Below are 25,308 nucleotides of genomic sequence, written 5' to 3' on the forward strand. Positions count from 1 at the left end.
AAAGTAATGAAAATGTGATAAGGAGTGATAGTTAAGGATAAATATATGTTATATAAAAGAGCATGGGAGTATGAAGAACATGATATGGTTTAGTTATGTATAAGACAATGCGGATTATAAAAGGATAAATGGATAAAGATCAAGGAATGGATTAAGTGTTTTGCTAGAAATTAAATAATGTGAAGGATAAGAAGTATTTTAAATGTATCAAGTGAGGTATATATTGTTTTTGTATTTAAGATGGAAAGAGTTAGCGTTGGCTAACAAGATTATGGGACGGAATATATTGAAATTACAAGATTTCAAGATATGGTAGGTTATGATAACCAAATATGAAGTGAATTTGGATACAGTTGTATACTGTGATTATAGTAAAGTGATAGAGTGAAGGAAGTGAGGATTCAAATGTTTGAGTAAAACTAAGGATTGATAAGAAGAGTTTAAGTATGGGTACATCAATGATCAGTTTATAAATAAAGGAAGTTAGAATGTTAAGCTTGAATAATGGAAGTGACATGGTGTATGAGATTGAATGTTTATTTGATTAGTTGAGTAAACTATTGTTGAAATAATTCCGACTGCAAAGAAGGTATATGAATGGTTCGATGAAGGTTTATGTTTTAGATTGGAAGAATCGATGTTGACTAACAGAGTTATAAGATTGTAGTGTATTAAAGTTAAAGGATTAGAAGATGATTTCAGGGTAAGCTAATTATGTATGGTGTGGATTGAGATATGGTTATGTATTTTAATCATTGAAAATGAAAGGTAATAAAGGAGACAAGGCATAATACTGTATATGAATGAGAGTATGGGCTCAATAAGTGAATTACACTTGGTTGATTTTAACTGAAATGATGTGTATGATTAATTTGATCAGGGCTTACGCCCTAGATTGAAAAGTTGTTATTAATTAGCTGTAATGGCATGGATGTTAGAATTATCAGATTTGAAGGAAACATAAAGTAAGTTAATCAAATGAGATACGAATCTGGATGTGGTTGTGTATTTTGATCATATAGATATGATATAGGCAAGAAGATAAATATTTATGTATTTTAAAGAAAATTTTGAAGGAAGAAAATACAAGCAAGATACGATAAGAATGAGGTTTTGTATAAGTGAAGTTGATTAGTAAAGTTATAGAGATATAATAAAGACTGGTAATCAGAGATAAGTATAAGTGATAGGAAAAGTGTATGTGAACATGAAAGAAAGATATGATTGGTGTATAAGAAGATTTTGAGTTATGAAGAAAATGAAAGGATGAAGTTTAAAGAATTGGATGTGATAAAGATTATGTTGAGATATAGGTTATAAGTTTAACCAGAAGTAAGAAAGGTATGTCAGGTAATATGAGAAATTGTTTAGTTATGCAAAGTGTATGTTTAATCAGTTATGATGAAAATTTAAGGTTATGTTTCTTAGTCAAGTGGATGTAGTCAGAGAAATGAATAAAGATTTATATGTATTAAGGAAGTTTTGGAGTCAGTAAAGTAAGGATGAAATAAAAGTTTGGTGATTCTTGAAAGACAATTGAAGATTGACAAGGAATTTGATTGATTTATGAGTTTGAGTAATAAGAATTAATGTTATTGTCTATCTGATAAGTGACATGATAGGAGATATAAAGTAAAAAGGTAGTCGAATAATTGAAAAGATAAGAACCAAGTTATTAAAGATGATACAAAAGATTAAGTTCATAAAGCAGCATGAGAACGTTAGAAGATATGTTCTTCTTAAGATGTGCAGTGAAAATTCGAGGACGAATTTTTAAAAGGAGGGGAGATTTGTAACATCCCAAACTATGGGTTAGTGACCAAATTGTAAAGTTTCAGAATTTGGTGACTAAAGTAGAAGAATGGATTAGTTCAGTGATTTATTTGGAAGTAATTCCTAAAAGTTGTTAGTAAATATTAAAGGAACTAAAGGGTAAAATGGTCATTTGATCATTTAAGGAATTAAAAAAATATGATAGTGGGGATATATATTTTACACATGGAAAATGAGGGAAACAATGTTTCCAGAATTCTCTTCTCCTCCTTTTTTCTTTGTGCGTGAACCTCTAGCTCAAAGGTGAGTTTCTTAATTAGTTGGTAATTTGTTGAATTAAAAGTTGGGTTATGATTCTTAGGTGATACTTAAGCTTAAGGAAAGCTTAAGTTATCTTAAAATCAAAAGATAAATGAGTTGGGGAAGATTAAAGATTTGGAGTTCTTGAGTGAATTTCCAGAATGGAGTTGATAAGTTGAATTTGAAGCTAAATTTGACTTGTCATCAGCTTAATTAAGAAGTATTAAGTGTTAGAATTGGATTTGAAACATGTGGAAAATAGGGTATGATTCTTGAAATTCCTAAAGAGGAGAGGATATTAAGGTTAAAGATGAGATAAATGAATCTTAAAGAGTTTAAGTATGTATATGAAAGTTAGGAATATGAAATGGGTTGAAATATGAAGGATTTAATCCAAAAAGAATGAATTTTCGGGTTCAAAAAGAGGTTCTGGGCAGAGTGCATCGATGCGCATTCATAGTGCATCGATGCATCAAGGTTAAAACCCAGAAATCGTTTGAAGGTGTATCGATGCACAGGAAGTGCATCGATGCACTCTTTTAAAATAAATACATTGAATGCAATTCGTGCATCGATGCATAAGTAGTGTATCGATGCATCCCAGTAATAAACAAACATCAAATGTATTTTATGCACCGATGCATCAGTAGTGCATCGATGCATACCTTCATTAAAAGATGAAATTGCCTTTTCTCTTAGTCTAAAGAGTGAACTATTAGAGTATATTAGTTATAATACTAATATATATCTATGTATGATTATGTAGATATAGAACGTGATCTCGTTCCGGATCAATTGAAGGATTATAATCGAATCAAAGCAAAGCTAAGGTGAGTGAACATTCTCTAGTATATGAGGTTCAAGGGAAATAAGTCTTGTAATAAGTCTATTTCCAATAGTGAAAAACATGAATTCATTGAAGTATGTATTTGTTATGATTTATATGTGTGCATGAGTATATGTGTTATTGATATGAATATGGTAAGTAAAAGGGATTAATGGTGATGATAAGAATAATAATAAGGATAATGAAATGATAGGTATATGTGAATATAGGTATTGATGTGTTTTGTATGTATTGTAAGACGATATGTTTATGTTATAACATGATAAGATGACAATGATTTACATGTCATATGAACACATGAGAAATGTTATGAGCCATATGAAAGAGAAAGTATATGTGATACATGAGAGTGAATCCTATGTTTATATGAATATGAACTCATATGAGAATTGACATGAACTACGTGATTACATGTATATGTGAATGAAACCATGAGCTTATATGAATATATGATATGGTTACATGAATATGTAAAAGGATATAAAAGATAATGCCCATGTTATGTGTCATGAGAGCTAGGGGTATAGTTGGCATGCCAAGAGTCGAGGGTCTATGTGGTCCTTCGGGACATATATGTATTCTTTGAAACATGTGTAAAGTCTGGTGCGATGCATACTTGATCCCTAGTATATGTATATGATTCTTAAGGAATGATATGTGGTCCTTCGGGACATATATGTATTCTTTGGAACATGTGTGAAGTTTGGTGAGACACATACTTGATCCCTAGTATATGTATATGATTCTTAAGGAATGATATGTGGTCCTTCGGGACATATATGTATTCTTTGGAACATGTGTGAAGTCTGGTGAGACACATACTTGATCCCTAGTATATGTATATGATTCTTAAGGAATGATATGTGGTCCTTATGGACATTATTATATGGTACTACGGTGCAATTCTACGCGGCACTACGGTGCAATTCTACGTGGCACTCCGGTGCAATTATATGTGGTACTTCGGTGCAATTATATGAGTTGCGGTGACAGCATTAGTGCACAACCTCTATGTACTCGCATATCTTTAGTTCTCACATGTGTATCATGGGCTATTAAATAGATAATATTAATAAGGTTATGATAATATGTTTATTTCCTTGTGGAATTTCACGTGTGATATTGATTGTACAAATGGTAACTTATAAGACCATATGATGAAAGGAATCAATGATAGTGATAAACTAAGAAAGAAATGAAGATGATAATATAGTTGCTTGGGTGTACGTGTTTTATGATAGTATATATATATGGTTTACATGACATGATATGTATATGTGCAATTGGTTATGATATATGAATATATGATATGGACATAAAAGATCATAGGAACATGAGATAATAGATATGAATGATAATGACATATATGTATGCATATATTTGTTACATGTAAAAGTATGAGTGGTATGAAATGATAGTAGTAATTGTTTAGGTATGATTATTAGTTACCGTTTACCTTATATGTTTATATGCCTCACTAAGTCTTTGACTTAGCGTGTAAGTGATTTTACACGTAGGTTTCGAGAAGAGTAAAGAGCAATGTGGAGCAAGACAGGTCAGTTCTCCTTACTAAAGGTCAGATCAGGAAAGATGTGAATAATATGTATTTTAGTATATAAAGTTCTAGTTGGCATGTTTTCAAAAGAATCTATTGTTTAAGCTATGAACAATTTTATAAATGTTTCGAATAGTTATATGTAAATAATAAGTGAAATATACATGCTCTGATTGGTTTTGTAATAATGAAAATGTCTTTTTATGTAAATTAGTCATTTATATATTATAAAAGTTTTAAATTACTCACTATTTTATACAAGTACATGTTTTAAAAGGTCAATGTGACACCTCGGATTCGTATCCGGGTCGGATACGGGTTGGGGTGTTACATCTATCCACCGAATGACCAGTCTTACCACATAGTTGACATTGAAGTCTAGAGCATCCACGACCACGAGCTCCTGATCTAGCAACACATCCACCCGAACTATAAGGTCAATTATACTGATTAGAACGACCAGGATCTTGACTATTGTTCTACATATGAATAATATTTGCACTCATTGACACGTGATTTTGAAGCTGAAAACTCTTGAGATATACCTCGGCATCAACTAGCACAGATTTTACCCCATCAAACGAGAATGCTTCTTTACTAGCCATGATAACCGCCATAAACGGTTGATACTCAAACGAAAAGCCATTCAATATAGTTGCTATTTGTTCAAGATCTGACATTGCAGTACCACACGCAGCCAACGCATCACACACTTCTTTGATCTGAGTAAGATATAACCTCATAATCTCATCACTTTTCTTAATCGACCGTAATTTTCAGTGAAGACTCATTACAGTCGTTGTAGATCGATTGGAAAAGAACTTAAGGACAGTTGACCACACATCCGTAGCTATTTCTGCACCCACAAACTGAGGAAGTATATGATCCACAACCATGAAGCTAAAGCATTATCTTATGCCACAAAGATTTCATAATCTTCATTGACCTCAAGATTGCCATCTCTAGACTGGATCTGTGCTGGTGGAGGTTTAAGTTCTCCAGTGATTAATCGTTCCAAGCGATGACTCCTCACTTTCAAGAGAACTTGTTGTTTCCATAACAGGAAGTTCATTTCATGAAGCACAATATTGATTTTCTTGTTTGTGAACAAGAGACTATTTCTCAAAGAGTCTCCAAGATCAAGCGTTTGCCCAACATCCTCAGCAGCCATGAACGAAAAAACAAGCAGAGAAAGGAAGAAATGAAACAACTCAGCAACTATCAGGGAAGCAACGGAGAAAAGAAGTCTCCAAGACCAATGGTGAAAGATACCATGTTGAGAAACCCAAGTAAAGTAGATAGGTGAACATCAAGAATCAAGTATGTTATTCATATCAATGATGTTTACATAGATCTATCATTTATACAATGTGCAGTAACAGAATAGCTGAGGTTGATAAACCTAATAACCAACTATGTTAAGCTGGATAACCAACTATGCTGAGCTGGCATCCAAGCTTCCTAAACTTCCAGAATATGCTCAACATCATCCCTGCTGCTTCAACTCTTAAGTACAAACACGTTCAACACCCTTGAAGAAAGAATCACCAAATGGGCTTTGGATATTAATACTTCTAAATATAAATGCGGAACTCAAGCAGCTTAGAAGTACTTATTGAAGAAGAAAAAACTTCCTTTAACTTGTTTATGGTAAAACTCTTGCACTGAATATTTTTCTCTATGTACCTACATGTCTTATGTATAAACTTGATTAGTGGTGGATTACTAAATGAGGCATGCATTAAACTAATATTCAAAATAGATAAACTTGTATTTTGTATTTTCTTGGAATGGAGATTTTGTAAGAAAATAATATTTAAATGGGATTTATTTGTAATAGATATGATGTTTAATGAAAGTAAAAATATCATCACTTCTACTTATAGTCTCTCGATATGTGACATATTAGATTAAGTCATGTGAACATCCATCCACTAAAAAATTTATTGAAATGAATCTGTTTCTTAATATAGATGAAAATAACTTTAAAAATGTGAAATTTGTGTAGAAGTCAAGCATTAGACCTCCCTTTAAATCTCTAACTAAAAGAAATACTGGACTCTTAGAATTAATGCCCAATAATTTAGCAAACTTTAGAAACTGTGAAAGTAAAAGAGGTAAAGATTACTACATTGCCATTGGAGATGATTATTCTCGATATATAAAAGTTTATATCTAAAGATAGAAAAGATTAAGCTAAAAAGTACTCTCTAATTTATAAAGTAGAAATAGAAAATTAACTTGGCACGATAATAAAACAAATTAGATCTTATACTGGTGGTAAATACAACTCTAATTTCCTTAAAGATATATGATAGGATCATACGGCTATAATGAGTCAATTTCAATTTAAATAGGCTTTTTCAGGTTAGAATCCAACTCAAATATTATAATATTAAAAATATTATATTAAATTATAAGATATTAAATAAAATTATAGGTTAATTACGATTTAAATGAGTCTTTCAAGAACTAAATCTAACCCAAGTATTATAATAATTATATTAAATAAGGGTATATTTTGATTTGAATAGGTATTTCGGGGATAAAATATATCACAATATTATAATATTAGATTAAGTTATAAAATATGGAATAAAAATAGGTGTAACACCCATAACCCGTATACGTTTAGAATTACAAGTTAAAGATGTTACATTAAACATTTCAGAACATTCCTGGAACGTAATTGCTTAAAAATTTCATTTTATTGTAAAACATATCTTTGTCAACTTTAAACCTATTTTATTAACCATGTGTATTCATATCATTCAAAACAAATCCTATTTAATGCAACAATTAGGAAGTTCAGTGTTGTTTCATAACTATATAAATCTGCTTAAAAACTGGTTTATTTAAAAACCATTTAAAACCTAACATTTATAACATTCATTCATAAATACGATTATAACTAAAATAGCCAAAATTAAAATAGTCCTAAATTACTATTATAAACCCTTTTAAAATAAATTCAATAAAGCAACCCAATAGATATAATGTGCATGCCACTAATAAGTCAAAGATAGGATGTCTTATCGATACTGTCAGTAGGTTTGATTTTCAAAAGATTCTCGGAAAGCTCCTCACTTCACAACATTTTCTTTATTCGAACCTACACATGAAAATCATCACGCGCTAAGTAAAACTTAGTGAGGTAGTTATACAACTAAAGTGAGTTAAAACATAAAATGAAATAAAATATTTTAAGACATAAAAAGAAATGTAATTGAATAAAAAAGCATTGAAACTTTCAAACCGAGCTATTTAAGTCGATTTTCTCTTCAGAAAACCTGAAAATCACCATCTCATGATTTTATCAAAATCATGTAAATCAACATCAGATATAAAAACTATTTCATATTTCTTTTTCATTCATATATAATTCACAACTTTCATTTTTCACTTTCATATTCTTTCCTTTCAAATACTTTTCTTAACTTTTTTTTATTAACTTTTCATATTTACTTTCATATCCCAATGTATATTTATGAGAACTCAAGGTATGTAAGTATAACATAAGGTGCACACAGGGCACATCACAGTGTCAATCTTAACTGAAACATATAATGCACTCCAAGTGCAATCATAACATGAGCACCAACAATGCAAATTATAAAGTACACGAATGTACCATAACTTAACTAGAAAGTACTCAACTTAATGGAATGTCAAATGTACCTACAACTCTCAATGCAACATACAATGGACTTATATATTATAATAGAATCATTAATTAATCTACGTTTGAAAATCATAAATCTTAAAAATTCATCATCATAAAAATCTTACTTGGTCAGTTCATACCCTAAATCAATCATAAAACTTATTGAAAATATTATAGAAATCATCCATAATTAAAAGTTATAAATCATACTTGAAAATAAAATGAGGTTGACTTATCGTAAGTCATCCTCGATCATAATAATTAAACAAATAAACAGCACCGGCATTAATAATTCATATACAAGTCAAAATATAAGCCTCACGAAGTTTTAAGCTTGATTCTTTGCTTTCGAATCACTTCTATCATGAAATTTATCACAAATTCATATTCTGGCAGTTTGTACTACCTTCAAAGAAATATTATTCTATATTAATCTACACACTTAAAAATTATTCTTCTTATACCAATGGAAACTAGACTCTAATACAAATCAAAACATATAAGTAAATTCTTCTAGTTCAATTTGTGCAATTTATATGGAATTTTCAAAGTTAAATTATATAAGTTGTTTTAAGCAGAATCTGCTGCCCTGTTTTCTAACCTATCATTGATTAAAAATTCATATCTTTTTGTATACTCACTAAAATAAGTAGCCGTTTGTTTTAGACAAAACTAGTCTCATATGAAAGTCGAACGGTACAAAAATCATCCTCTAATCATTTCTGTAAATTTTATGGTGATTTTCTAAACTTATTGTTCCGATCACAAATCTAGGCAGATTTCACCAATTAACATTTTCAACTTGTTCACTAATTCTATTAGCTTACCAAATGCACATATATACATAAATCACAAATTCACACAACATTTGAAGTTACTTCTTACCATAGCAACTCCGTCGCTAGCTCATCGCAAACCAATATTTGCTCGATAACATAAATACATATTAAATTTGCACTCACCTGGTGTCCTTAGCTTGTAAACCTTACTAGCACTTCATATTACGTCCATAAGCTTCTCCTTAGCTTTAACATTGTTTTTTTTTAATTCAATCATAATCTAAATGAACACCATTTACAAAACATATACATTTCAAACCATATGTTAGAATCTTACTAACATAGGCACATAATAGAAAATATATTCCTAAAAACCTTTTTATGCTCATTCTATACGAATTTCATATCACATCATCAATGTTAGTCTTAATACTTCAAATTGACCAATAAATCCCTTTTTATCCAAATTCACCCAAACATCACGTAACATTCTTCAACTTTCCATTTTAACTACCATTTATGAATTCTTTTAGAATTCATATCAACTTTCCATTTTATTCCAAATAGTCCTTTGCCTTTTACCTTCAATTCAAGTTTCAAACTACTTAATTAAATTTCCATCATCTAATTTTCAGTGCAATGCCTCAACAACTCCACTATTACCACTTAAGTCACTAACTTTCTCAATATTTTCCATTTAATACTCAAACGCCAACTTTCCAAAATAATCACATTTCATATTCTAACATCAAATTCAATAATCTAACTTTCAATTCCAGCCTTGTACATCATCTTTCTAACATTTTCAAATAAACCCTATAATTTTTCATAATTGTCAAATAGGTCCCCCAACTTTCATAAAATTACAAAATGACCAAATTAACTTTCTAAAGCTTGTAGAACCTTTCAAACATCATTTCTAAGCATAGGGAAATTTTTCACAATTTTTCCCAATTAATTCCTTAGGACCAAATATCATAGTGGTCATGGTTCTTGATTTTCACTTGATTCAAGCATGGATTCCCCTCTAAACAACATTTCAAGGCTTCTTCAATAAAAGCCCTAACATAATTAAACCAAATCACAATTTTCTCAAAACCCTAGGTCATGGCCAAATGGAATTTCACCCAATTTCAAGTAGTTTTAATCATCATACAAGCTTTAGAATTAATCTCCAACATCAAAAACATAAAAAATCTTTCATCAAATCCTCAAAATCAACAAATCCTATATAAACTCTAATTTCCAAACTCATCATATAAGTATGATCTCCACGTAATACTTATACAAAATGATAGAGAAGTTCAAGGGGATTAATTCTCTATCTAATTCCAAAAATCAATCAAATAAGCTTAAAATTGACGAACTTGAAAATTCCTGCCTTAATAGCCATGGTAGTTCACGTTTGGGGCTGGAAGAAGCTGAAAATTTCTGATTTTTTCTTCAATTAAACCATAATACTCTTGGCTTAATCTAATATAAATGAATTTAAATTTTATTAATGTGAAATTATCATTTTACAGTTAATAAAATATGATATTTTCAACTTGCCATTGGAATATATTCCATTTTAATATTCCAAAGTCAAAGATGAACAAATAAAAATCCACTTTCAACCTTTGCCCTTGCAAATTTTCAAAAATTGCACTTTAGTCACTAAATTTTCCAATTTCAACTAAATATGTAAAATAATCTTCAATTCCACTGATCCATATTAAATTTCACAGTTGTAAAATTTGGAAATAATATATTCATCCTTTATCTATCATCCTTCAAATTTTCGTAAAATTTTGGTTCTATCCGATTATCCTATTTTCTTTCAGACTTTACAGCTTTATAGCTTTTAACACAAATTCTAGAACGAAATTTCAATTCCCACGAATATGGTCATTCTTAAGGTTGAAACTATTCATTACGAGGTTACTTTATCTATCATCCTTCAAATTTTCGTAAAATTTTGGTTCTATCCGATTATCCTATTTTCTTTCAGACTTTACAGCTTTATAGCTTTTAACACAAATTCTAGAACGAAATTTCAATTCCCACGAATATGTCATTCTTAAGGTTGAACTATTCATTTACGAGGTTAAAATGCCTAACTTTTAAAAATTACCCTTTTGGTTTCTAAACTTTTCCAACTTTCATCTTTGGCTACTAAACTTTGAAAATTTATGTTTTGTTCACTAACCAAAATTTGGGGTATTACAATTCTTCCCCTTAAGAAAAATTCGTCCTAGAATTTTTAACACATATATAATGTAGATAGATGAAAATATTGCTTTTTCATACCTTGTGCTCTTTTCTTTTTAAATCTGAACAATAGTTTTGTCGATCAGCAGTTATCATGAGATTATCTTAAATAATCTTTACCTATTACAAACTCCATTCCATTGTAATTCGTTCCCATTCCCACTAAGGGGTGGAAATCGCTTACAACAATCTAGAAGACACTTAATGCTCTACTTTAGCTTGTTGACATGGCAGACATTTAAAACAAACTTGGTGATAGCTCTTTTCATGCTTACCTCTAGTATCAAATCTTTCCTCGATACTATAGACATCTATTAACTTAACTTCAGGGTCTTTGATTTTACCTTTTTCTACTTATCATGTCTTTTATAAGCAATTTGCATCCTTTCTTTGAAGATCCTTTATTAAATCTAACAACATAGGCTTTAACTTTAATTTTGCAATCAAAGCACTATCTTTCTTTAAAGACAATCACGTATTCAAACTCTCAGAACAGAAATGTCTTTCAGCTTTATCATATCATTTACCACATTAGTCATTCCTGGCGGTAGTCGATAAGCACATCATCATTCTTTAAGGAGTTCAATATGTTTCCTTTATTTCACTCCTTCAAGTTAACATATACCTTTGTCTTTTGAGATCAATATAAATATAACATCACTCACCGACGGTATATCTATGAAATGAACACATCTCATACTAACTCAAGATCATGATCAGATAATTTCTTCCCTGATTCTTAATTTCTATAAAGCATAAGTCATAACTTGTCCTTTTGTATAAACACACATCCCAAATCATTATGAAACACGTCACTATAGATTACATAGTCTTTTCCAAATTGGATTACACTAACACTGGTCATCTATCTGTATTTTCTTTAATATCTTGAAATTTTTTATCACCTATAAATCTAATTGAATAAGCATATTTTCTTAATATCTTGATCAGAGGGGAGACTGTCATCGAAAAGTTTTTTTACGAACCTTTAATAATAACCAGCATGTCCCAATAACTTCAAATCTCGAAATCACTCTTTGGAATTTATCATTTGACTATGGTTTATACTTTCCTAAAGTCTATTCTTATCCCCTCACCTAAAACCACATAGCTAAGAAAGTAATTTTAGAAAAACAGAACTCACTTTTTTTTATCAACTTCACATACAATTCTTTCTCTCGAAGAGTTGGGAGAATCATGCAAAAATTTAAATCATATTCTTCTTTAGTGTTAAAATAGACCATATTATTATCGATGACCAGTACCATCAATTAGTCCTAGTATAACTGAAATACTCAGTTTATCAAAACCATAAATACCACAGGAACATTTGTTAAACCAAACGGCTTTACCATAAACTTCTAGCATTCATATTGAGTCCTGAAAGCTTTCTTAAGAAGATATTCTTCCTAAATATTTAGCTAATAATATCCAGATCGGAGATTAAATCTTGGAAAACATAAATGCACCTTTTAACTGATCGCAAGATCATTAATCCTTAGAAAAATATTTTATTCTTTACCTTATTTTGACTGATAATAATCCATTCATAATTGCATAGACTCGTCTTTCTTTTTCACAATTAACACTAGTACATCCAGATGACACACTTCGTTCTATAAGTACCCAATCTTAACAATTCTAATAATTACACCTTTAATTTTCTGGGCTCAGTTGGATCCATTCAATACAAGGCTATAGAAATAAATATAGTACTTGGTAACATCTCTATTTTATTTTTTATACCTTAATCTGGAGATAATGTAACACCCCCCAATTTAGGGGTTAAATTATAAGTTTCTGAAACTAGTAGTCAGTTTTAGAAAGTGTAGGAATTCGGGGACAAAACCCATAATTTACCTATTTTTAAGTGAAATATTTAAACCCCCTTCCCCGATCAGTTTGGTTTCCCCTAAAAAATTAACCCCAAATCCACCACCCCGCCGACCCTCCATTGCCACCATATTTCATCACCGTCCGGCCATTATTCATCGCTCCAACGCCACCTATAGACTCACCGTCGAACGGTGATCAAAACCTGACCCCTAGCTCATTCTGAATTCGCGCCGTTCGCTGTAAATCATATCGGGAAAGTCCATCAAAAAAACCCCTGACTGCCGCTCATTTTCGACGTTTCCAGCCCATATAGACGTTTTCTCGCCTCACCGTTTGCACCATTGGGTTCACCATTGCCGTGCACTCCAAACCAAGCCAGTGGGTCACCGTTTCTTCCGCCAATCATCGTTGGGTAAGCCAAGTTCTATTTTCAGTTATTTAGTTGGCTTGATTTCGTTTTTAAGTGAAATTGATGGTTGCAAACGATGTTTGATGAGCTACGGAGTAATAAACCGTCGACCAGCCATCTTCTCGTAAGCTCACGCTCCGCCGGGTGCGTCTGGGGCTTGTCCACGCTCCAAGGAAGTCTCCAGAACCAGTCTGGACCAGCCTGAACCGATCAACTCGATATGATTCAAACCGAGTCAACTCGTCTGCTCGACCTGAACCGTTGACTTTGACCCGACCCATTGACTTTGGTTAGAGTTGAACGATCAGACCGTTGACTTTGACCTTAAAAGTCAAAATTTTTTAAAAGTCCTATTTTATGTTTATCGACATCCTGAGTCTGAATCCGAAGTTTGTTTTACCAAATTCACACCCGGTAAGCCGTTTTTCAATGTTTTATCTTCATATTCAAGTTGGTTTCTAAATTAAGTTCAGTTTCTAACGTAAATTTGGTTGCTTTGCATCCAAGGGATTGTTGGACGTTGAATTCAAGTTCGAGAGTGATCGAATGGAGTTTAAAGGGTTGATCGATATAGAACAGAAATCGAGGTAATACTCTACTACCATTTGTATATTTTTCAGAACCCATTGATAATTGGTACGTGCATGAATGAAAATGATTGATCCATTATATGTATTTTAACTATCATTGGACTCAAACGAAAATTGGAATAAAGATAGAGTATTAAATAAGACTTAGATTGCTCGAAAAAGAGAAACTGGAAGATAAATAGGAAATAATTATAAGTTCAGTGATTCGATAATAAATGAATTGGTTTCAAGATCCTTAAATTTTGATAAATAACTTAAAAGGTTAAATATCAGGATTATTTGGTTAATAAATTACCTAAAATATACCTAAGGGGTAAAATTACTAAAATGCCCTTGTATTGAAAAATGACCAAGACTTCCCCTAGTGGTGAAATTAACCTCCAGTGAGCAAATGAGCAAAGTACTCTGAACTTTAATGGAACTGGAATATTTTCAAGCCTAATTTACCCGAAGTACTGCTACTGACGGAATTGAATAATATTACGATAATACCCTTAAAGAGTAAAACAAAATATGGATGACTATGATAATGGGGACAACCTGAGAACTCATACCTTGATTCACTGGAACCTTAGACTCATCGAATTAAATTCCGGATCTATATTGGAATTATAGAATTACCCCTAAAGTATAAAATGACCAAAATGCCCCTAAAGTGTAAAATGACCTAAAGTACCTCTAAACCCTAGAATAACTAATACTCTCAGCTCTGAAATGAACAAATCAACCTCAAATACCAATATGAATTTATTTTTATATCCAAATTGAATTGAACATAATTACCATATTTCAGAAACGTTCGAATTACTCTGGAAAACTCCGAAGTGAACAGGATAGACTTGACTAATAAATAAACTAAGTAACCTCAATGACTAAGGATTAAGTAAGTGATTTGGATAAGTCTAGAAACTCTTAAAAACTTACATGATGTACCATCCCTATGGGTTATGAACTATAAATCCAGTACATCGGTATTTCCTGATATCGTTGAAACGTGGAAATGAAATAAAGACCATTGGAATATATGTTCGTCTCCTTAAGATATATTCAACTATGATTCAGAAAGTGATAAATAGACAAGAATTGTTGGTATTAAAGAGTGAATACCCTTGAAGGGCAACGAATGGACTGGTCGTCATGACTTATTTTTTGGAGTTGTTTAACTTGAGTTAACTCAATATTTTGATAGATCGACACAAATCATAAGTACCCTGAATCTTCATTTTTCCCTTATCAGTTCAAATCACTTGAATCCTCCAATAATATAATACCCAAAATGCTTCTGATTTTCCTGAATAATAGAATCATTCTAGTTATATCTGAAAACACAAGTAACTCAGATACAAAGGATTTTGAATACTTTTCTGATTATATAGTGCCTCCGAAAAGTGTTCGAATAATATGAGTCTGATAAATCATATTCTAAATAACAGATGATCGCGTCAGCTAATGAACTCTTTCAATAGTGATTTTAATTTCTGGCATTCTATTAGTATATTTAAGATCCGTATTTCTTTGGCCGATAAGATTATCCAGTATCTCCAAATAATATCTGGAACCTCTAATGTGTTCCCTGATCACATGGATATTTACTCTTATTTCTGTTCTGATCTCTGCTCTGATTTCTTATATCTCTGTTTACTGACTGAAAATGTTTTATTTGGGGTACTATGGGATTTGTTATGAAGACTCTGGCTGGTCCAGTCACTGTTGGTAATTCCTTTTATAAGTTCAGCACCGACTGGTAATATTTTATGGACCTAAGGGGACGGACCCTTGGGTAGGCTCTGTAGCCCCGATATTTTTCTTGGGTAGGCCCCATGGCCCCGAGAACTTTCTTGGGTAGGCTCTCAAACCCCAAGGTGCTCCCTTAGGTTATGCAGTTCCGGGGTACTGCATATGGCGTTTGGTTGGAGGGTATTACAATGGTTTTTAAAAATACATTTTGAACTGCTACAGTTTTAAAAATGATATGTATATTTTCACTGGTTTTGTGGGAACACACTAGACAACCTATTCTAATCTCTTGAACCCAGACATCCGTAATATTTCCCTCTGAGCTAAAAGCTTACTGTCTGTTACTACCTGAGATATCAGTAGGATCTCCGCTCAACATAAATATATGTAAATGTCTGAACCAATAATAAATTTTTTTATCTATTATTTGCACGATCCTCAAGAACTTCTGGTAGTTCTATATCATTGAGTTTCCCAAAGCTCACTCTGTTACTCACTATTTCAGTTTAAAATAATCGTACCAGTACAGCTATCAACTTCATTAAGGGAGTTCCACCAGCGTTGCTTGCGGAGTACGGTGCATGTGATTAGGGGGCATGTAGGTTGTAATTTGTTGTACATATGAGTATAAAATTTGTTTATTTCTGAATACTGGTAAATTTTACTTTTGTATTTATAAATGATTTTATGATTTTACATGTTTTAATAAAAAAATTAATTTTTCTAAGATTTTTACGGTGGGTCATTCTGTTGGCTCTAATGTGACACCCCGAATCAGATCGGGCCACCGTATCGGTCAGAAGGGGTTACAGATAATCCATGTAACTCTTCTAGAAACATATCTGAATACCCTCAAATAGTTGGAATATCTCCCAACCTAACCTTAAAATTCTACATATCCTTCATATTGATTAAGAAGACTTAACAACCTTGTAACAACAACTTCTTGGCAGTTACTGCTAAAATCACATCAGATAACAAATTTACTTAACACTCTAATCTCATAACCTTTCAAGTTATTTTAAATCAACCACTTTAAGCGATAATTCATTATGGCATGGTAGAAGGCAATCAATCCATTTCAAAAATTACCATCGAAAGATAATTCTATCAAGTTCGTCAAGACTTGTCACTTTCAAATTTTAACTTATAATTAATGCATACTAATACGACTCACCCTCGTACTCTTGCCTAAAAGGTTAATCATGTGCATGTCACTTAGGGTTTATTCAATCAGAATATCCCTCTATTTAATTAATGCAGTACTTGTATATGAACAAGGGTTTCTTAATCTTACATTGGCACTTTTTATGGTTTATGTGAACCATCAAAATCAGATTAATCAAGAGGATTATAATTAACTATATTATTATCACTATCTTCCTATTCTCGAACCTCTTGCCCGATCATTTACAATAAACCTTCTATTTCAGATATTTTCTATATATATTGTACTTATTCACTTTCATTAATAAGGAGTGGCATTAATCAAATCATATATGTAACATATCAGTAACAATGACATCCTAGTGGCATGTATACACTTTTAAGCTCAAAATAAGTTCAGTTTAGGCATAGAATCGGCTAAACCTGCTGCTCTTATACCAAAAAATGTAACACCCATAACTCGTATACATCTAGAATTACTAGTTAAAGATGTTACATTAACATTTCAGAACATTCCTTGAACGTAATTTCTTAAAAATTTGTTTCATTGCAAAACATCTCTTTATCAACTTTAAACATGTTTTATTAAGCGTATGTATTCATAAAATAATAATTTATCATTAAAAACATATCTGATTTTACACAACAATTAGGTAGTTCAGTGTTGTTTCATAACTATATAAAACTGCCTAAATACTAGTTATTTTAAAAGCCATTTAAAACCTAACATTTATACTATTCATTCACAAATACGATTATAACTAAAATAACCAAAATTAAAATAGTCCTAAATTAATATTACATGCCATTTTAAAATAAATTCAATAAAGCAACCCAACAGATATAATGTACAAGCCAATAATAAGTCAAATATAGGATGTCTTATTGATAATGCTAGTAGGTTTGATTTCCAACAGATGCTCAAAAAGCTCTTCACTTCACGTCATTTTCTTTATTCGAACCTACACATGAAAATCAGCATGCGCTAAGTAAAACTTAGTGAGGTAGTTATACAGCTAAAGTGAGTTAAAATATAAAATGCAATAAAATATTTGAAAACATAAAAAATGTAATTTAATGGAAAAAAAATTGAAATTTTCAAACCGAGCTATTTAAGCAGATTTCCTCTTCAGAAAACCTAAAAGTCACCATCTCATGATTTTATCAAAATCATGTAAATCAACATCAGATATATCAACTATTTCATATTTCTATTATATTCGTATATAATTCAAAACTTTCATTTTCATTTTCATACTCTTTCCTTTTAAATACTTTTCGTAACTTTCATATTCAGTTTCATATCCCAATGCATATTTATGAGAACACAAGGTACGTGAGTAGAACATAAGGTACGCACAGGGCACATCACGGTGTCAATCTTAACTAAGATATATAATGCACTCCAAATGCAATCATAACATGAACACCAATGGTGCAGATCATAATGTACACGAATGTACCTTAACTTAACTGGAAAGTACTCAACTTAATGGCATGCCAAATGTACCTACAACTCTCAATGCAACATACAATAGGCTTATATATCATAATAGAATTATTAATTAATCAACGTTTAAAAATCATAAACCTTAAAAATTCATCATCATAGAAATCATACTTGGGCAGTTCATACCCTAAATCACTCATAAAACTTATTGAAAATATTATAGAAATCATCCATAATTAAAAGTTATAAATCAAACTTGAAAATAAAATAAGGTTGACTTATCGCAAGTCATCCTCAATCATAATAATTAAATAAATAAACTGAAATGACATTACTACTTTATATACAAGTCAAAATATAAGCCTCATTAACCTTTAAGCTTGATTCTTTGCTTTTGATTCACTTCTATCACGAAATTTATCACAATTTCATATTATGGCAGTTTGCACTACCTTCAAAGAAATATTATTTTGTATTAATATACAAACTTAAAAATTATTCCACTTATACCAATAGAAACTATACTCGAATAAAATTCTAACCATATAAGGCCCCTCTTCTACTTCAATTTTTACAATTTATAGTGAATTTTCAAAATTAACTTATAGAAGTTGTTTCAAGCAGAATCTACTGCCCTGTTTTCTTACCTATCCTCGATTTAAAATTCATATCTTTTTATATACTCTTTGAAATCAGTAGCCGTTTATTTTAGAAAAAACTAGTCTCATATAAAAATCCAAGGTACAAAAATCATCCTCTAATCATTTCCTTAGAATTTATGATGATTTTCTAAACTTACTGTTCCGATCACAAATCTATGCAGATTTCACCGATTTGCATTTTCTGCTTGTTCACTGATTCTGTTAGCTTACCAAATGCATATATATACATAAATCAAAAAGTCACACAACATTTGAAGTCACTTCTTACCATATCAACTCTATCACTGGCTCATCAAAATCCAATGTTTGCTCGATAACATAAATACAAATTAAATTTGTACTCACCTGGTGTCCTTAGCTTGTAAACCTTACTAGCACCTCATATTACGTTCTTAAGTTTCTCCTTAGCTTTAAAATTGCTTGATCTTGATTTAAATCACAATCTAAATGAACACCATTTACAAAAAATACATTTCAAACCATATGTTAGAATTACTAATAGGCACACAATAGAAAATAAATCTAAAAACCTTTCGATGCTCATTCTTTACGAATTTCATATCACATCATCAATGTGACCTTAATACTTCAAATGGACCAATAAATCCCTTTTTATCCAAAATCACCCAAACTTCACATAACATTATAGGCACACAATAGAAAATAAATTCCTAAAAACCTTTCGATGCTCATTCTTTACGAATTTCATATCACATCATCAATGTTGACCTTAATACTTCAAATTGACCAATAAATCCCTTTTTATCCAAAATCACCCAAACTTCACATAACATTCTTCAATTTTCCATTTTAACTACCATTTATGAATTCTTTTAGAATTCATATCAATTTTCCATTTTATTCCAAATAGTCCTTTGCCTTTTAGCTTCAATTCAAGTTTCAAACAACTTGATTAAATTTCCATCATCTAATTTTCAGCCCAATACCTTAACAACTCCACTATTACCATTTAAGTCACTAACTTTCTCAATATTTTATATTTAGTACTCAAACTTTGCCAACTTTCCCAAATAGTCAAATTTCACATTCTAACATCAAATTCAATTATTCTAACTTTCAATTCCAGCATAGTACATCATCTTTCTAATATTTTCAAATAAACCCCATAATTTTCCATAATTATTGAATAGGTCCCCCAATTTTCATAAAATTACAAAATGGCCTAATTATCTTTCTAAAGCATGTAGAACCTTTAAAACATCATTTCTAATCCTAGGTAAATTTTTCAACAAAAAAATCCCCAACTAATTCCTCATGGTTGAATATCATAGTGGTTATGGCTCTTGATTTTCACTTGATTCAAGCATGGATTCCACTTCTAAACAACATTTCAAGGCTTCTACTATCAAAGCCCTAACATAATTTAACAAAATCACAATTTTCTCAAAACCCTAGGTCATGGCCAAATGGAATTTCACCCAATTTCAAGTAGTTTTAATCATCATACAAGCTTTAGAATTAATCTCCAACATCAAAAACATAAAAAGCTTTCATCAAATCCTCAAAATCAACAAGTCCTACATAAGCCCTAATTTCCAAATTCTTCATATAAGCATGATCTCCACGTAATATTTATACCAAATGATAGAGAATTTCAAGGGGATTAATTATCTATCTAATAGTTTAATCTAAAAATCAATCGAATAAGCTTAAAAATGAACTTGAAAATTCTTACCTTAGTAGCCATGGTGGTTCACGTTTGGGGCTAGAAGAAGCTGAAATTTTCTGATTTTTTATTCAATTAAACCATAATACACTTGGCTTAATCTAATATAAATGAATTTAAAATTCTATTAATGTGAAATTATCATTTTACCCTTAATAAAATATGATAATTTCAACTTGCTATTGGAATATCTTCCATTTTAATATTTCAAAGTCAAAGATGAAAAAATAAAAATCCACTTTCCACCTTTGCCCTTGCAAATTTTCAAAAATTGCAGTTTAGTCACTAAATTTTCCAGTTTCAGCTAAATATGTAAAATTGACTTCAATTCTACTAATCCACATTAAATTTAACTATTCTAAAATTAGGAAATAATATTTCCAACTTTTATCCTTCATCCTTCAAATTTTTGTAAAATTTTGGTTCGATCTTATTATCCTATTTTCTTTCATACTTTAATGCTTTATAGCATTTAACACAAATTTCGGATCAAAATTCTGATTCTCACAAAAACGTCATTCTTGAGGTTGAACTATTCATTTACAAGGTCAAAATAACTATATTTTAAAAATTACCCTTTTGGTCCTTAAAATTTTCCAACTTTCTACTTTGGCTACTAAACTTTTAAATTTTACATTTTGGTCACTAACCAAAATTTGGGTTATTACAATAGGTGTCAATTTTGGATTAAATAACATGTTTAAGGACTAAACTAAGTATCATGATCACCTATCAATCCATCATCATACACCGCACATGTACCCATCAATTACCAACCATGGGGCAGAGGCATTTCCACATTCCCATTTCCTCAAAATGCAAATCCATCACAATCATCATTATTTATGATTTGATCCATGAAATGCGAAGGCAAAGAAAACTATATGCATCTCACATTAAAGGTGTGACCCTATCCTCACTGTCCAAAAAGCGACATCAAGTGGTCCCATCATGTTCCTAAAGTTGCCTAGCCCTACCCGCTGTATCTTCACGCATAAGCCCCCCGCTATTTCTTATCATCACCCATCAACTACAGTTACTTTATAACTCCACTACAGTTGAGTTAGGATTACACTAGGTTTTCAGTTCATAATTTAAATTTCAAATTTTGTTATTATTCTCCTTCCATTTATATTTATATTATTATAATATTTAATATTAAATTTTACGTTTTGCACCAATTTAATTGAAAAAATGAAAATAGTATATTAATTAATAATTTAATTTTATAGATATTAACATGAATCAAACAATCTCAATAATTAAGAGATTAGTTATTATCTTCAAAGGTCACATATTTAGAAACACGTATGTAGGGATGAGCATGGTTCAGGCTTTCGATCCATCTAAACAAACCCAAAAATTATACATACTCCACCCAACTTGAATTCGACTCGAATTCGACCAAAAAAATATATACCTCCACCCGAGCCGAACTTCGACCCACCTTTATGATATAAAATCCGAACTCAACCTAACCTGACTCAAAATAATATATTTATTAAAAAATATTACTTCTATTCAATAAAAATAGATATTTAATTAAAAATAATAATATATAGAGGGTATTATTTTAATTATCCCTAAATGCATAAGGTAAAATTATAATTTTTTTGGGTCGGATTAAGTATTTTTCACCTTAAACCCGATGACTACTAGACCCAAACATAAACTCTAGAAAACCGACTCGAACCGACCCGAACCAACCCAAACTCGATTTTCTAAAAAAATGTCCAACTTGATCGGACTGGGATTGGATATCATGCCCATCCCTATATATACAAATGTATGAGCGCTTATTATCAAATAGTTTAAAATCTTTAAATCGATGCTACTTTGCATTTACCCTGGACTTATAAAAATTTATAAATATACAAAAAATAATTTACTTAATTTTTATAATCTTAAAAACAATATTTTTTTTATTTATCAATAAAGGATTTCCCCTAATACAATTTACTTTATTAATGATGTCAAGATTTAAATTTAAACAGTATATAACTCTATGCTAATAAATAAGAAAAAAAATTATTAAATGATTTCAGTGATTAAAAATATTGTTGTTCTCCATTCATATCATGGACTTAAGTAATTATATCTAGTGGTGTGTGTACGTTATTAATAATAATAAAAATTTTAAATAAATATTATTTTATAATCATTATAAATTGTTAAAAATAATAATAATAAAGAAAAATAAAAAAAACGAGAGACAAATTAAAGAAAGAAAATAATGCATATATAACTTGTTTGAATAGCTAAAATTAATAAAGAAAGGCAAAAGAGTGTAACCTCTCTTAATTGTATAAAAGATGTCAAGAAAAAGAAATGATTTGTTATCCACACGTTTACTTTTTAACCTTATATAAGTAACTATAAAGTGTTAAAAAAATGTTTTCTCTACTATATTATATCTTTCCTCTGCTATGGTGACATGTCTCTAATTTTTTTTCTTAATTTTTCAAGTTCTTTTAGTTTGTCTATAGTTTATGTCAATAAAGATACGAGGTAATTGATTATAAGACGTTATTTTGTTAAATTTTATATCCATAAAATTGTCATCCGATTATTATATGTTTCAAGTTTATTTATTTTTTATTAAAATTTTAATGGTCTTTTGAGATGAATATTAACATGTTTATTGAAATATGATAAAATCTGATCAAAACATTATTTGAATTATATATTTGCTTGAGATTTTAATATTAAATTTTATTATATTTCAATTAACAAATTAACGGTCAATTCAGATATTCGTCTATTTTTTAATGAAATATAATAAATTTAAAATATACAAATAGTCAAATAATAATTTTATGATTTTTAATAATAAAAAAATTTAAGAGAACAATGTCTTATAATCAATTAATTATTTTTAAATTTTAATAATCAAGCGCAATTTTATACTTTACTCATATAAAAATTAAAATGAGTAATTGCTTAATGTCGTAGAGTTTAAGTTTGCTGATTTTCTCATTATTTTTCAAAGCATATTCAAATTCATATGTTAAAGTCCATAGTCATGAATCCGTGGGGTTCTTGCTTGAGTCCTTATGTCCATGTTGAATACAGTGATTAGGAAATTCGTGACCAACAAAGATATCTATCACTTCCTTTTGTCTACAACCAAATTTCCTAAACAACAAAGAAACAGAGTGAAAGTTGCGATATTTTCGAGGTGGGAATTCTAAAATGAAATAACCTAAAAAAAAACCTTCATTTTTCTAAATTTTATCCCACGATCCCCCCACTTTTTCTTTTCTTTAATTTTCATCTCTACCATTTCTTTCTGCTTCCTACAGGAAAAGTTCAGACTGCAACAAGGTATAGAAATTAGCAGCCTCGTCCTCAAGCTCCCATAACCTATCACACAAAGCAGGCCCGTTTCCACCATTTTCAAATCCTTGTTCAAACTCGAAAATATCTTCTCTATTCGGAATCCCAAGCTCGTCATCGGAAGCTTCAAGCAAATGCCGTATGACTTGCTCTTTATCGTCCTGGTTTTCCCCGTCTTCTTTCAGGGACATATCTTCTGTGGTGTCGGTGATGGGCTTGGTCGCCTCTGTCGTGGTCGTAGCCCTGGGATTTTGTCGGTCGGCGTCTAAGGTATTAGGTGTTGGGAAAGGAAGGGAGTTATCGGAATAGAGCTCGTGTTGTAAAGCAGTGATGAGAGAAGACAAATCATGGTTTGGGTCGTCTTCTTCGGCTTCAAGCAAAGAGAGTATGTGATTGTATGACTTATGGCGTTTGGTTTCTTCATCTGGAATATGGGTTTCTTCTCTTTGGCGCTTTAACGGCGTCTGGTCGGCCATTGAGAAAGTTAGAGGAAACAAAGAACGTATGTTGCAGAAACGTAGAGAAAGTGCGAAGCGAAAGGATGATACGAGTGGGGAAGATGGAAAGAGTTATATAAAGCGAAGAAGAGAGAGTTCCGGTCAAAATGAGTTTTAAAACTAAAAAAGCAAGCAATAATATTTTGGGAAAACTATATATTTAGTCAGTCATTTAATTTTATAGTTTAGGTTCGGTCATCCAATTATTTTTTCAAAATCATAGATAATATAACGTTTTAATTATATTTCGATCGTCCACGGTTAAATATTAATGATAATATTGATGTATCATATCATTTTTAAAAAATAAAAAAATATTATATCAAGAGTTTTGTTTATTTTTTTAGCGTCGGGTAACCAATACATAATAGTTAAGTATGATTTAAAAAATAAATAACTTTTTATTAATTAAAAAAAATAGTTAGATGACTAAAATAAAATTAAAAAACACATAAATGATTAAATGCGTAATTTATTCTAATAGTTTAATGAAATTTATGATGAATTTTTAAAACCATTTGATATATCCAAATATAAATAGTTTATAAATGATTGTGAGTTACAAATTTTCTACTTTTTTAAAATTAATTTTTTATATGAAAAGAATTTTAAATTTGAAATTAAAATTAAAATTAATTTGAAGAAAATGACTTGTTTGGCGTTATGAGTCGGCATCATTTATCCTGAACCGTTGGATTTGATTACGTGGTTCCCGAAGGAGGATCAAAGGGTTTGAAGACGTAGATAAACATTAGTCGGAAACAAGAGA

General features: G+C 30.6%; 1 protein-coding gene across 1 annotated transcript; it reads right to left on the reverse strand.

Annotated features, from left to right (window-relative positions):
* Positions 1 to 4,483: 4,483 nt before the first annotated feature.
* LOC120158850 lies at positions 4,484 to 24,604 on the reverse strand. The gene is made up of 3 exons (XM_039169584.1): positions 24,000 to 24,604; positions 5,077 to 5,079; positions 4,484 to 4,495 (listed from the first exon to the last, which is right to left on the reverse strand). The coding sequence occupies exon 1, from the start codon at positions 24,516 to 24,518 to the stop codon at positions 24,003 to 24,005; it is 516 nt and encodes a 171-aa protein (XP_039025515.1). The 5' UTR covers positions 24,519 to 24,604; the 3' UTR covers positions 4,484 to 4,495; positions 5,077 to 5,079; positions 24,000 to 24,002.
* Between the last annotated feature and the right edge of the window lie 704 nt (positions 24,605 to 25,308).

This window comes from Hibiscus syriacus, unplaced genomic scaffold, assembly GCF_006381635.1.
Source record: "Hibiscus syriacus cultivar Baekdansim isolate YM2019G1 unplaced genomic scaffold, ASM638163v2 tig00111331_pilon, whole genome shotgun sequence".
NCBI lineage: Eukaryota > Viridiplantae > Streptophyta > Magnoliopsida > Malvales > Malvaceae > Hibiscus > Hibiscus syriacus.

Bases quoted from the DNA above. Each gene is read 5' to 3' on its own strand.
- LOC120158850 (XM_039169584.1), bottom strand. From the start codon at position 24,518: ATGGCCGACCAGACGCCGTTAAAGCGCCAAAGAGAAGAAACCCATATT.